At 41.7% G+C, this 15,391-nt stretch overlaps 1 protein-coding gene across 2 annotated transcripts in view; it reads left to right on the top strand.

Annotated features, from left to right (window-relative positions):
• The window catches only part of TRAFD1 (TRAF-type zinc finger domain containing 1), a 29,449-nt gene continuing 14,058 nt past the window's right edge, over positions 1–15,391 (top strand). The window contains exons 1-6 of one of the 2 annotated variants that reach the window (XM_032876252.1): positions 2–109; positions 2,833–2,898; positions 9,782–9,917; positions 10,030–10,083; positions 13,306–13,711; positions 14,758–14,964. In XM_032876252.1, the coding sequence (XP_032732143.1) occupies positions 2,852–2,898; positions 9,782–9,917; positions 10,030–10,083; positions 13,306–13,711; positions 14,758–14,964 (850 nt within the window). In that variant the 5' untranslated portion in view covers positions 2–109; positions 2,833–2,851. Of the gene's footprint in view, positions 110–2,832; positions 2,899–9,781; positions 9,918–10,029; positions 10,084–13,305; positions 13,712–14,757; positions 14,965–15,391 lie in introns of both variants that reach the window. The other variant, XM_032876253.1, reaches the window with a different exon arrangement.

Raw genomic sequence — 15,391 nt, 5'->3', positions numbered from 1 at the left:
CGGAAGTGGTGAGGCGGCTCTGGGGGCCGTTGTTCAGTGCGGGGGGCTGAGTGGGGAGGCTCTGTGTCTGCGGCTAGCGGTTCGCTGCAAGTCCTTGCTGTCGTCCCGGGTGAGTGTAGCGGCGGCCGGAGCCTTGGGAGCCTCATTGCGGTTCGGGAGGAGGCCGGCATCCCTGTGGCTTGGTGTGTGGGCGAGGGGGCTGTGGGCCCCGGGGGTCGCGGCGGTGAGGAGAAAGACGGCCACGCCACGGCGTCTCCTCAGGCCAGTGGAGGAGGCCGCGCTTTCTCCTCGGGGAACCCGAGTCTCGGCAGCCCCCGGCGGCGCCGCCCCTTCGCGGCCTTGGCCAGGGTGTCGGGGAAGTGGGCGTCGTCCCGAGCGCCGCAGTGGGCACCGCGCCCCGGGCGGAGCCTGGCTCCAGTCGCGAGCCCCCAGCTTGCGGGGCGGGAGGTGGGGGCGAAAAGGGGCGGTGTCGCGCTGGCTTAGTGCGGGCTCTCGCCCGGGGACCGGGGTTCGAGTCCCCACTCCGGCCAGCTGTGCGGCGGCTGTCTCCCCAGAATGGGATAAGTGGCTTTCACCTGCTGGGCTTCCGGCCTGGAGGCGAGGGTCCTTGTGAAGCGCGTAGCAGTCAGACGGTCCATTTGAACCGCCGCTGTTTTGCGAAGCTGGTGCCCTCTCCCGCTCCCCACCCCCGAACTCCCCCGGGGAGGGGGCGGTTAGAAACCGCCTCCTGCGCCCGGACACGAGGGGGCAGCTGCGCCCGAAACATCTGAGAGGGGCTCCTTGTCAGGTTGGAGACTTGAGTTGTCCTGGGGCAGTTCCGTGCATTCGCCCCTTTGCTCCGTGCAGAGGGCCCTTTGAAGTATGGTCAGTTGTCTGCCTGAGGGATTTGAGGCCCAGAAAGGTCACGTCCCATATCCACTGCGTGGCGGAACCAGAGCTCGACCCTCAGAGGGGCCCACTCCTAGCTCGGCCTGCCACCCCCAGACCCTTTGCAGCCAGAGGGCAGGCACTTCCCTCGCCGGAAGCTCTGGTCTTGGTTGAGTTTCTGGAACACACCGAGAAACAGACCGCCCTGAGAAAAGTATCCAGGCTTTCCCCTTTAGGGAACGTGATTTATTTTCCTAGATCGGTGGTTCCTACCCTTAGTGTACATATCTTGTGGGAGCGGTTCTCTTGAGTCCTGTAACTCCCTAATTTAAAACCATTCTCTGGGGGCACCTGGGTGGCTCGGGGGGTTAAAGCCTCTGCCTTCGGCTTGGGTCATGATCTCAGGGTCCTGGGATCGAGCCCCGCATCCGGCTCTCTGCTCAGCGGGGAGCCTGCCTCCTCCTCCTCTCTCTCTCTCTGCCTCTCTGCCTACTTGTGATCTCTGTCAAATAAATAAAATCTTTAAAAAAACAAACAAACCATTTTCTGGGGTACCGTTGAGCTAGGACTATAGTCTGATACCCCTTCTGCTGTACACGATAAGGCCTCCTTGAGTCCTTCCCGTTTTTCGTTTTTCATTCTGCTCTTCCAGATCTCCCTTTACTTTCTCTTTCATTGCCTTTTGGGCCTTCTGCCTGATTGGATTTCCCCCAATTCCCATCCTCTCTTACTTCCTCTTCACACTTCAGCGTTTAAATGTCATCGTTTTTTTTTTTTTTTAAGATTTTATTTATTTGACAGAGATCACAAGTAGGCAGAGAGGCAGGTAGAGAGAGAGAAAGGGAAGCAGGCTCCCTGCTGAGGAGAGAGCCGGATGTAGGGCTCGATCCCAGGACCCTGAGATCATGACCTGAGCCAAAGGCAGCGGCTTAACCCACTGAGCCACCCAGGCGCCCTTAAATGTCATCTTGTCAGAAAGTTCTCTTACCACCTTTTTCTAAAGTAGATCCCCTTCATCTCCATTTGTCTTTGTACTTTTCCATGACAATACATTAAGATATCCGCTAATTTATTTTTCCTCTGTCACTAAGTTGATCTGTTATGGACACTTCTTTAGTTTGTGAAGCAGTCTTAGTACCAGTCCGGCATCCAGGGTCTCAATTAACATGTTGAATGAATATATGCTTTGAAAAGTGAGTTCATTCGGAAATGTCAGAACCATTTAAGAGCCCTTTGGGGGCAGTATTTAAGACCATTTTTGTGTCATAGCAAAGAATAGTGGTAAGGAAATTGCCAGCACTTTGCTCTCTGCACTGACATCTTGTTTAAAAAGAAGGAAAAACTTTACAGTGCACGAACCTGGCAGACACTTTCAGCTAAGGATCAACATTAACATCATCTGTAATAATAAAACTGTTGACATCATGTACTTTCTGATATAATGCACTGAGACGAGCACGACATCAGTTCTGTGGTATTCTTGCTAAAAAAAGTATTAGTCATGAAAAAACACTGAACAGACTCAAACTACACTTAACACGATTTTGAAAGATGAAGAAAAACTGAAGTATCTTAAATTAGAGGATAAAGGAGAAATAACGATGTGATATGTGTCTTGAACCAGGAAAAGGAAATTAGTGGAATGATTCATGAATATGATTTATAGATGAGTTATTAACATTGTATTAGTATTAGTTCCCCACATTTGATAATTTTATTGTGATTATTTATGATGTGTTGGGTTAAGGTCTACAGGAGTTTTTTGTGGTGCTTTTGCTTGTCAAGTTACTTTAAAATGAAAATTAGAAAATAGGGTAAAATATAAATGTATTGGGTATTAAATAAAATACTTTAATATACTGGTATTGGTAACATTTTCTGTGTAGTTGTTTTTTGTTTTTGTGTTCTGCATGTCATCCTAAAAGCAGAAATGAAATTGAAAGTTTACACTTTTCTCCTTTGTAGTTTTCTGAAGGAACTAAAGATGGCTGAATTTCTAGATGACCAGGACACTCAACTGTGTGACAACTGGTAAGAAATTAAATCTAAGAAATGTAGGAAAGAGAACAAACTGGTTTCTGTAGAAGGTTGGTTTATTTATTGGCAGGTTAAATTTGTTATCATATAACATGGAAATATATGGGACTAAAAAGCCTTTTTAACCATTTTATGTAACATTGCCTGTTTTAGTGATGGGATAAGACAGTAGATTCAGGGGCGTCTGGGTGACTCAGTGGCTTAAAGCCTCTGCCTTCAGCTCGGGTCATGATCTCAGGGTCCTGGGATCGAGCTCCACATCGGGCTCTCTGCTTGGCGGGGAGCCTGCTTCCCCGTCTCTCTCTGCCTGCCTCTCTACCTACTTGTGTTCTGTCAAATTAAAAAAAAAAATGGTAGGGTTCAGGTAGCATAGAGAAATGAGTGGAGTGATGTGATAGAGCTGGGAGTCTGGAGCTCTGGTACCTGCCTTTAGTTAATGACTTGTCCAGTCACCCCACTGACTGTTTTGGAGCCTCACTTTTCTGATGTATAAATAAGCAGATGTAATTTTTGTCTTTCTGGAAAATATAATACATTTTTATTATTTTTTAAAATTTATTTTCTTTTTCTTTTTTTAAGTAGACTCCACGTCAAACGTGGGTCTTGAACTTACGTGCCTGAGATCAAGCATCCCATGCTCTATGACTGAGCCTGCCAGGTGCTCCTTATCGTAGTTTTTTTTTTTTGAAAGAAGATACAAAAGGGATGCCTGGGTGGCTCAGTTGGTTAAGCAGCTGCCTTCAGCTTGGGTCATGATCCCGGCATCCTGGGATCCAGTCCCACATCGGGCTCCTTGCTTGGCAGGGAGCCTGCTTCTCCCTCTGCCTCTCTGTCTGCCACAGACAGAGTGGCCTCTGCCTGCCACTCTGTCTGCCTGTGCTCACTCTGGATCCTCTCTCTCTGATGAATGAATAAAATCTTAAAAAAAAAAAAAGATACAAAAAATATAATACAATGTTTGGGTTAGATGTATGCTTTTCAAAATGTTACAAAGATTTCCCCATGTTGCTACAGTGGCTGTCCTGGGGGTGATTGGGAGCAAGTTTAGTGAGGTTGGTTTTACATCTAGCATTGAGAGAGTAGTACAGCCAGAGCCACTCAAATATTTTTATAAAGGATTTTGCTGAAGGAATGTTCCACCGCTTTAAAACTAAAAACAAAAACAGAAACGATAACAGCAAAAAACTCTAGTTAAAGTCTTCTGGCAGTCCTGCTTAATCATTATCATTTCATGATCAGAACTGTTTGTGAAGACTTGGATGTTAAGCTTTCTATTTTGGTGTGTTTAACCCACGTGAGTGACAGGAAAGGGCAACTCTTTCTTGCTGAAATGAAACTTAGGATGCAGCCAATAATTTCCTGAGTTTGGTATTTTGGTAATGTATAAGCACTCTATGGAAGGGTAAAAAAGCAAAGCAGAACTGACTGTGCTATGTTTAACTTACTAAATTGTGGTAAAAGGGAAGAGATGTTGAAGAAGGAAAATACTTTGACTCAGACTGCTGGAAGATTTGAGCCAGATAAGTTTTTATTCTTTTATTGCTTTTTTCTTTTTATTAGGCTTTCAGCAGAATTAGGATATAATCAGAGCAACTGCTGATTGCAATATTCTTTACCTGAACAGATTTAAGATTTCATTTCTAATGGCATGTCTTGCATTATAGGGTATTTTTTTCTACTATGCCCCTATCACTTTCTGCCAATTTAAAAGCTATTTTAGCTCTGTTTGTGTTTTATATTTGCTATTACTGGTACAAAATAATCAGCGATGCAGGTAATCACAAGAAAACATTGTGATTGTGTAAAAAGCCAGACATAATGGCAATGTCATCAATTAAGATACTCTTATTTTATCAGTTCTCCAATTTGAAGGAGTCTCAAGGCCAGGACAATATATAAATAACTATGCTAAGGGAGTTTAAAAAAAAAAAAAAAAGGTAAGTTAATGGAAAGCTAATGAAAATAGGGTTATTCAAAGCCAAAGCAATTTATTTAAAGAAAAAGGATTAGCATGGAAGGGTAACTAAGCCAGCACATACCTCCCATCTTAGTAACCCTGTTTAAATTCTAGGTTTAAAATTTTTGTTTTTAAAGCCATATTTCTGTTGTTCCCTAAGAAAAGGTAAACTTCAAAATGTGAGCGCCCGGGGTGCCAGCGTGGCTCCATTTAGTAGAGCTTGCAACTCTTGATCTTGGGGTCATGAGTTCAAGCCCCAAATTGGGCATAGAGTTTACTAAAAATAAAAAAAAAATAATAAAAAAATTTAAAGTGAAGGGGTCCTGGCTGGCTCAGTCGGTAGAGCATGTGACTCCTAACCTAAGGGTTGTGAGTTAAAGCCCCATATTGGGCATGGAGTCTATTTAAAAAAATAAAAAATAATAAGAAATTTGGGGCATCTGGCTGGGCTCTGTCAGAGTGTGCAACTCTTGATCTCAGGTCATAAGTTCAAGTCCCATTTTGGGCATGGAGCCTACTTAAAATTTTTTTTAAATAAAAAAAAAAATGAGCTGCCATTAGATCCATTGGGCCAGTAAAAGGAGGAGTTTGTTGTTGAAGATGTTCTTACATGTCATCTCTATTCTCTGTGGGGGAGAGTGTGGTTCTAACGAATAGGAACTTCAATGTTAGAAGGTTTTGACTTATAAAGGTGCCTGGTTGGGGCGCCTGGGTGGCTTAGTGGGTTAAGCCTCTGCCTTCTGCTTGCATCGTGAGGGTCATGATCCCAGGGTCCTAGGATCTAGCCCTGAATCTGGCTCTCTGCTCAGCAGGGAGCCTGCTTCCCCACCCCCCTCTCTGCCTGCCTCTCTGCCTACTTGTGATCTCTTTCTCTCTGTCAAATAAAATCTTAAAAAAAAAAAAATAAATTAAAAAGGCAGGGGGTGCCTGGCTGGCTCAGTTGGAAGAGCTCGCGACTTGATCTCAGCATCATGAGTTCAAGCCCCGTGATGGTTACAGAGATTACTAAAAACAAAAAGCCCCAAAACTTCGACTTTTATTTTTACATGTAATAATGAATTGATTTCTGGCTTGTTCTGTTTAGCATTTAGAAGCTACTAGGAATTTTCTGGAAGCCTTGGCTTGCCTTTCAGTCATTTTTATCTAAGGTGAAATTTCATCTTTAACTTGCTAGGCCCTCCTTGGAGCTTTTCGCAGTTGTATCTAGATACGGAGTTGTGTTCTTATCTCCTTTAAAACACCTTGATTTTATCTGTATGATAGGAAGTAAGTATATTGGTATTTTGTCTGGTTGGAATGTTTGGTGGGACTATCTTGGGAGCTAAATTTAAAAGAAAACCAGCAGACAACTGTTTCATGTATGTAATTGTTGCAAATCTGTTTTTCTTTCAAGGTTTCTTTCAAAGTTTCCCAAGTGGTGGGGCACCTGGGTGGCTCAGTGGGTTAAGCCTCTGTCTTCAGCTCAGGTCATGATCCCAGGGTCCTGGGATCGAGCCCCGCATCGGGCTCTCTGCTCCGCAGGGAGCCTGCCTCCACCTCTCTGCCTGCCTCTCTGCCTACTTGTGATCTCTGTCTGTCAAATAAATAAATAAAATCTTTAAAAAAAATAAACGGGGGCGCTTGGGTGGCTCAGCGGGTTAAAGCCTCTGCCTTCGGCTCAGGTCATGATCCCGGGGTTTTGGGATCTAGCCCTGCATCGGGCTCTCTGCTCAGCAGGGAGCCTGCTTCCTCCTCTCTCTCTGCCTGCCTCTCTGCCTACTTGTGATCTCTGTCAAATAAATAAATAAAATCTTAAAAAATAAAAAAAATAAAAAAATAAACGGTTTTGTTTTTTTAAAAGATTTTATTTATTTATTTGACAGACAGTGAGAGAGGGAATACAAACAGAGGGAGTGGGAGAGGGAGGAGCAGGGAGCCGGATGCAGGGCTTGATCTCAGGACTGTGGGATCATGACCTGAGCCTAAGGCAGCCACTTAAATGACTGAGCCACCCAGGAGCCCTGTTTTAAACATTTTTAATGATTTTTTAAAAAGATTTTATTTATGTACTTGTCAGAGAGCACAAGCAGGCACAGTGGTAGGTAGAGGCAGAGAGAGAAGCAGGGTCCCCGATGAGCAAGGAGCCCGATGCAGGACTCGATCCCAGGATGCCGGGATCATGACCCGAGCCGAAGGCAGTGGCCTAACCAACTGAGCCACCCAGTTGTCCCTAATGATTTTTTTAAGCTGTTTTACGACCCTAATGAAAATCTTCATAATTCCAAGAGTGAGATTACCTGGTTAAAGACTGTATTATGGTCCTAGAAACAGATTTTCAGCCTATTTTTAAGCAGTTTACAGTACCACTGGTAACATAATAGAACACTAGTTTCACAACATCTTTAACAGTGGAACTTACTAATTTTAATTTTTGTTGATTTACTAGGTTTAGATCATAACTTTGATTTATAGCCTCTGTATATTTTTCCTTCATTTAAAAAAAATAATTACTTTAAAACCATTGGTTTCCTCAGAAAGCTTGGAATTTGGGAAAAATAAGGGGAGTTAAATCTTTAAAGATATTGGTAGTTTCCCTCTTTATCTCGTTGAGATTTCTTCCCATCTCACAGTTGATTGTTCTTCTGTGCATAAGAACTTCCTTGATAGTTTCACCGTTGGGCGGAAATAAATTTGCATTTATTTGGTGTCTTGGTCTTTCAGACTGGAGTATGACTTAGCTGGAGGCACATCAGTCATCCTACTTTGAAATGTTTCTTACACTATGTATGAAGATGAAAACTCTGAGAGAAATAAACTATCTACAATTTAGTGTGGAAGAGAGTTCCTATAGTATTTAGCTTTGTAGGCTAAATAAAATATTTAAAGATGGTGTAATTATCTGTATTGATTCTGTTCAGTATTTTATTTTTCTGAAATTTTATTCTAGGTGACATACTTATAGACTCTATATTTTTAATTTAAATTCGGCTAATTAACATGTAATGTGTTATTAGTTTCAGAGGTAGAGGTCAGTGATTCATCAGTCTTATATAATACCCAGTGCTCATTACATCATGTGCCCTCCTTCATGCCCACCTCATCCCCAGCCCCCTCCCCTCCAGCAACCCTCAGTTTGTTTCCTGTGATTGAGAGTCTCTTATGGTTTGTCTCCCTCTCCGATTTTGTCTTGTTTTATTTTCCTTCTCTTCCCCCATGATCTTTGGTTTTGTTTCTTAAATTCCATAGAGAAGTGAGATCATATGATAATTGTCTTTCCTGATTGTCTTATTTTGCGTAGCATAATACCCTTCAGTTCCATCAACATCATTGCAAATGGCAAGATTTCATTTTTGATGGCTAAATAGTATTCCATTGTATATATACCACATCTTCTTTATCCATTCATCTTTTTTTTTTTTTTTTAAAGTAATCTCTACACCCAACATGGGGCTTGAACTCAAAACCCCAGGACCAAGAATCACAAGCTGTACTGACTGAGCCAGCCAGGTACCCCTAGACACATTCCTTATTTTTCTTTCTTTCTTTACTTTTAATTAAGTAGGCTCCATGCCCAACATGGGGCTTGAACTCAGGATGCTGAGATCAAGCATCGCATGCTTTACCAACTGAGCCAGGCAGGTAACCTTAGACAGTCTTTTTTTTTTTTTTTTTTTAAGATTTTATTTATTTACTTGACACAGAGAGAGACAGAGATCATAAGTAGGCAGAGAGGCAGGCAGAGAGAGAGGAGGAAGCAGGCTTCCCACTGGGCAGAGGGCCCGATGCAGGGCTTGATCCCAGGACCCTGAGATCATAACCTGAGCTGAAGGCAGAGGCTTAACCCACTGAGCCCCCCAGGCACCTCCCAGACAGTCTCTAAATGCAATCTTTACCTAGACTAAAATTGGAGTTTTCTAATGGCTATATCCAAATTACTGAAAGTAAAGACTGAATATTTCTCTTACTGAAGTGTACATAAAGCACTCTTGTTAAATTTAATGATCTTACTCTCTCACTTAAGATTGTCATTTTCCTCCCTTTTCTGTAACTTAGAGATGATAATTGAATTGGATTCCTTAAAGAGAATGGCAGAGAGTGAGTGAAGAGACAGGATTGGGGGAAGGGATTCAGGACTTCATTATTGTACAGTTCTGCAGTGAAGTCATACCAATAGGACCAGAGCACGTTCCTGACTAGTATCTAGCCTGCTTTGAAAGGCATGTGGGACATAAAGGGAGACATGTTGGGGCGCCTGGGTGGCTCAGTGGGTTAAGCCTCTGCCTTCAGCTCAGGTCATGATCTCAGGGTCCTGGGATCGAGCCCCACATCAGGCTCTCTGCTTAGCAGGGAGCCTGCTTCCTCCTCTCTCTCTCTCTGCCTGCCTCTCTGCCTACTTGTGATCTGTCAAATAAATCTTTAAAAAAAAAAAAAATGGGAGACTGTTCCCCACTGACTATCTCAGTGCTGGCATCTGCTTGTTTGACTTTTAGTGGAATAAAATCTATTGAGGTTAAACCTACCTCAGACCCAGAGTGAAAATAATTGGTAGGCTGTTTTTTGCTTGTTTGTTTGTTTGTTTTAAAAACAATCCTGGAGTATATCATTGTGTTTTGGGTCATGGATAGTTTTAGAAAAGCCTGGTGTATTTCTTGGCATCTGACTTCATGTTGCTGGTTGTGATTAGCTCTGACATCTAGAAAGTGAGGCTGAGCTTGTAGAAGTAGTACATAGCACTGATAACTCATTGTTGCACAGAAGACTCAAAACCTTTGGAAGTTAATCCTTGAAAAGCAGGGGTGTAATAATCGTAAGAGTTTACAGACTAGATTTACTAAAGAGAAGTAACAAAGACTAAAGATCTGACCAGCAGATTTTCATGTAATATCACTGTGCATAGATTAGTCAGTAATGCTTTCCTTTTCCTTTGATCTGTTTCTATAGCAAAAAAGAAATTCCTGTATTTAATTTTACCATCCATGAGATCCACTGTCAAAGGAACATTGGTATGTGTCCTATCTGCAAGGAACCATTTCCCAAATCTGACATGGAGAGTCACATGGCGACAGAACATTGTCAGGTAAACCACCAAGTACTCAAATGTTCATAACTCTATTATACTTGCTATTTTGCATTAGCAAGTGATTATGTTATCACAAAGCCAATTTACTGATTGTCACTTCTTATCATAGGTGACCTGCAAATGTAATAAGAAGTTGGAGAAAAGGCAGTTAAAGAAGCATGAGGTTAGTTTTCCTGTACCATGAAGAGCGTGAGTTACCTTGGGGCCAATATTACTGAGATTACTGAGCTACATGCAGAGCAGAAAACCAGTCTGATTGAGTCTTGGTTCTCTACCAGCTCCACAAACACTGTCTCTTAAAGTGTATTCAAGGCTTTGACTTTTTGCTGCCAGATTCAGCTGCGTGACTATTGCACCCCTTGCTCAGGTCTCAGAGCGTTACTCTTTGGAACTGAGTCTGTCATTTCTGCTGGGGTTTAGCTGGCACCTTCAGTGAGTGCCAAACCAAGCCTGGGCTTGCCAGTGTGGTATAACCACTTTAGTACAGAGCCTGCCTAACATCTTGTAATTTCCTTTTGACTTCTTGATCACTTGGGTAACATGCTGTTTATACCCAAAGCAATTCCTCAGAGTGCATTTCATGAGATAGAACATAGTATCAGTTTGTCCCTAGTTAAAATAAAACTGTTTGCCATAGTTGAATGAACGTTGTTTTTGTGAATGAGCATATGAATTCACCAGTTAAAAAGATCCCCTATTTAGTTGGTCACATAGTGTGTATACATAAGTAAAAATTTACCAAGGTATGCACTTATTAGTACACATCATTCTGTGTACCTAAAATGACAATTTATAATTTAAAAAGGTAATTCGTAACCATTGTAGAAAAATTGGAAAATGTAAGAAGAAAACAATAACTATTCATAATTCCATAGCACAGAATTAAACATCTTAAAAGTACTTTGGCACTCTTACTAGTTTTTCTAAGCATTTGACCTATGTTGTACTAGGGCTCACCAGCGGGGCGGGGGGGTGGTTATGATTGAGGTCACATTAACAATAATGAGTATTTCTCTGGTTCTAATATTTACCTGCTCTATAAAACAACCTCCAGTTAGCTCTCCTGTCTTCTATCCTCTTCACTCCGGCTATTTCTGGGGGTAACATGGTAATATATCAGTCATTATAAAGGTACAAGTACAAAGTATTTCCTAATGTTCCTGCAAGTTAGATCAAAATAGTTGTAGACCAGAGATTAAACTGAAGAATTTTTAAAAATTCTCTTTAAAAAAAAAAAAAAAAGTTTAAACTTTATTTGGTGCTCTGGTGAGTTATTAACACGTTTTAGGGTTGCTAACAAAGTACTTACTACATTATCTGGTATGTGCCAGCAATATTTTACTCTTGGCTGAGTACTTTTTTTTTGGCTGTTGAGTAACTTTAAATCGGTGGCATTTTTCTAATAAAATCTTTCTGAGTCAGTATTATAGCCACTTGGTATATAATTTTAAAGTCACAAAAGCAGGTATGTAAAAATTGTCTCTTCCATTCCTCTTACCTAGGCCCTCTTTAATCATTTTTTTGTGCTTTCTACAAGAGATAGTTCATGCATACACAAATTATGCTAAAAGTGTTTAAAGTAGCATTTAGGATAGAACTTGGGTTTAATTTGTATGAAAAGAAATTTTTGTTCTTTGGCACAGTGGCTGTAAAGTATCTAAACTTTTGAAGTGATGTTACATTGAAGTTCTGAGTTGAAGTTCCAAGGTTTGGAATGTGTATATCCGAGGAACATATGATTTTATCTTTTTAATTTTTTTGGTGTTTTAGTTACAATTTCAAAATAAGTTTTACAAAAAATTTTTCTTTCCTTTTTTTTTTAAAGATTTTGTTTATTTCTCAGAGAGGAGGGGCAGGCAGAGAGAGAAGCAGACTCTCTGTTGAGCAAGGAGCCCCATGCGGGACTCGATTCTAGGACCCTGGGATCGTGACCTGAGCCAAAGGGAGATGCTTAACCAACTGAGCCACCCAGGTGTCCCAGTTTTATAAGTTTTATCCTTCATCTGCTGAGTATTTATAATCTTGGGGTCATCTTTGTTGGTAATTTCTGGTTTATTTGGTCAGTTCAAAGCCAGTGCTATGTACAAATATGCAGATTAGAAATATCAGTGTCTTTATAAAGGACAGTCTCTATTCCTCATTACCAGGTACTTAAGACAGATTGGAGTAGTAAGGGGAAATTGGGCTGGTGGAGTTTTGACAAACGTACTTGCATTGCTGTGCTTTTGGTGTTTGCTCTTGCCCAAGAACTGGCTGGCTTTGGGTTACTTGGGTTACTTTGTAATGTGTGCACAAAATGATGGTAGGGTGGCTGAGTGAGTAGATTCCTTGTGAGAGTTTCTTTCCTCTTGTAGAACCAGTTGACAGGGACAGAGGGAAGCTGTGACTTTTTTTTAAGATTATTTATTTATTTGACAGAGATCACAAGTAGGCAGAAAGGCAGGCAGAGAGAGGGTGGGGGGAGCAGGCTCCCTGCTGAGCAGAGAGCCCTATTCGGGGCTCGATCGTAGGACCCCGAGATCATGACCTGAGCCGAAGGCATAGGCTTGAACCCACTGAGCTACCCAGGCGCCCCGAAGCCGTGACTCTTAAATGCATAGAAAACCATGGCAGGCAAAGCTAGGTCTGGAAGAGAATACTGAAGTAAATAAATATTTTTGGCTTTCCTTTCCCTGTATTAAAACATAGCCTCTTTTATTTTATTTTATTTATTTTTATTTTTTATAAACATATAATATGTTTTTATCCCCAGGGGTACAGGTCTGTGAATCACCAGGTTTACACACTTCACAGCACTCACCAAAGCACATACCCTCCCCAATGTCCATAACCCTACCCCCCAACCCCCCTCCCCCCATCAACCCTCAGTTTGTTTTGTGAGATTAAGAGTCACTTATGGTTTGTCTCCTTCCCAATCCCATCTTGTTTCATTTACTCTTCTCCTACCCCCTTAACCCCCCATGTTGCATCTCTACTCCCTCATATCAGGGAGATCATATGATAGTGGTCTTTTTCCGATTGACTTATTTCGCTAAGCATGATACCCTCTAGTTCCATCCACGTCGTCGCAAATGTCAAGATTTCATTTCTTTTGATGGCTGCATAGTATTCCATTGTGTATATATACCATATCTTCTTTATCCATTCATCTGTTGATGGACATCTAGGTTCTTTCCATAGTTTGGCTATTGTAGACATTGCTGCTATAAACATTCGGGTGCACGTGTCCCTTCGGATCACTACGTTTGTATCTTTAGGGTAAATACCCAGTAGTGCAATTGCTGGGTCATAGGGTAGTTCTATTTTCAACATTTTGAGGAACCTCCATGCTAAAACATAGCCTCTTTTAGATCGGCATATTAACTGCTATTATTCTGTGTTACAGGAGACTGAGTGTCCTCTACGTCTTGCCCTTTGCCAGCATTGTGATTTGGAACTTTCTGTTCTCAAACTGAAGGACCATGAAGATTACTGTGGTGCCCGGACAGAGTTATGTGGCAGTTGTGGGCGCAATGTCCTGGTGAAAGATCTGAAGACTCATCCTGATGTTTGTGGAAGAGATGGGGAAGAAAAGAGAGATGAGGTTGCCATGCCTCCTAATGCATATGATGAGTCCTGGGGTCAAGATGGCATCTGGATTGCATCCCAGCTCCTCAGGCAAATTGAGGCTCTGGACCCCCCTATGAGGATACCCCGAAGACCTCTGAGAGCCTTTGAATCAGATGTTTTCCATAGTAGAACTTCCAACCAAAGGAACATGACAGCCCAGTTTCCAATTCAGAATAATCTGTGTGAGTTGTGTTTGGATTAGAAAACTGGAATGGTATCAAAATCTCAGGACAAATGGGAACAGGGCTTTGAGGGCAAATAGATTTTAATAATAAAACCTGATTATAGTTAGGTAGTCTTTCTAATACACCTAACTATAGATTGGAAGTAACCTCTTTGCTATTGGATTACCACTGGATTATAGCTAGTGTTGATGATGATGACAGTGACATCCTGTTAATAGCTAGTATTTACTGAGTATACAGCATGTGCTTCAGGCATTTGTAAAGTGCTTAATATGTGTTAAATGATTTAGTTCTCGGGCATTCTTAGGTAAGGGGTAGAGCTGGGACTTGAATTCAGGCAATCTGGCTCCATGCTTCAAGCTATTTTGCTCTAGTGCAGAAATATATGAAAAATGTTTAGCACAGTACTTGTCTCATAGTTACAGCTTAATAATTTGGGGTATTAATAAGATAATTAGAATAATAATGGAGCCTTTATCACAGCAGACTTGATGTTTGGAGTCCTAGGAGAACAGGAGGACCAAGCCTCTTTTGTTCCTGCACAATGCCTGTAAACCTTGAATATTTGCTAAGCATGGACATGAGGTAGCAGCATCTCTAATTTTTTTTTTTTAAAGATTTATTTATTTATTTGACAGAGATCACAAGTATAGGCAGAGAGGCAGGCAGAGAGAGAGGAGGAAGCAGGCTCCCTGCCGAGCAGAGAGCCCATGCGGGACTCAATCCCAGGACCCCGGGATCACAACCTGAGCTGAAGGCAGAGGTTTTAACCCACTGAGCCACCCAGGCACCCCTCTAATTTTTTTTTTTAAAGATTTATTTATTTTTAAGTGTGGGTGTGCATGAGTGGGACGGGGAGAGGGAGAGTGAGTGAGAATTTCAAGTAGATTCCATGTTGAGCATGGAGCTTGACACAGGGCTCGATCTCATGACCCTGAGTTCGGAATCTGAGCAGAAGTCAGTAGTCAGATGCTTAACTGACTGAGCCACCCAGGCACCCCTCTAATGTATCTTGAGTACTGGTTATTTATTTTTTCTTCCAGTGGAAGAACAAGAAAGGCAGGAAAGGAATAGAACCCGACAGCCCCCAAAAGAGGGTGGTGAAGATAGTGCAAACTTGGACTTCATGTTGGCCCTAAGTCTGCAAAATGAAGGGCAGGCCCGCAGTATGGCAGAGCAGGACTTCTGGAGGGCTGTATGTGGTACAGACCAGTCCCTTGAAGGTTCCAATGCTCTCAATGACATGAAGGGTAGGTTTGTTTATTCTGTACTAGCTTCTGTCTCTACAGGTTTTTTAACTATTATACTGTGTAATTTATATAAAATCGAGAGTTGTTCATGAGATTAGATTTGCCTTTTTTGTTTTGCTTTTCCCAACTTTTTATTCTTTTTTTCCCCCAACTTTTTATTCTTAAATGTCAGAATAGTACAGTGAATGTCTATATACCCCTTGTTTATACTTGCCAATTTTAGTATTTTCCATTTATTTTATGTTTTTATTTCTACCCCTGAACTATTTGAGAATAAGTTGCAGACATGACATTTTATCCCTGAGTACTTTAGCATGTATCTTAAGAACAAGGGTATTATACATAAATAAAATACACATATTACTCTCAGGAAATTTAACAAAAGTTCCCTACTTATACACAATATCCATTGGAACTTATTTGTTTT

The sequence above is a fragment of the Lontra canadensis genome, unplaced genomic scaffold, assembly GCF_010015895.1.
Source record: "Lontra canadensis isolate GAN:19392208 unplaced genomic scaffold, GSC_riverotter_1.0 scaffold58, whole genome shotgun sequence".
NCBI classification, from domain to species: Eukaryota; Metazoa; Chordata; class Mammalia; order Carnivora; family Mustelidae; genus Lontra; species Lontra canadensis.
This window is presented reverse-complemented; position numbering and strand designations above follow the sequence as displayed.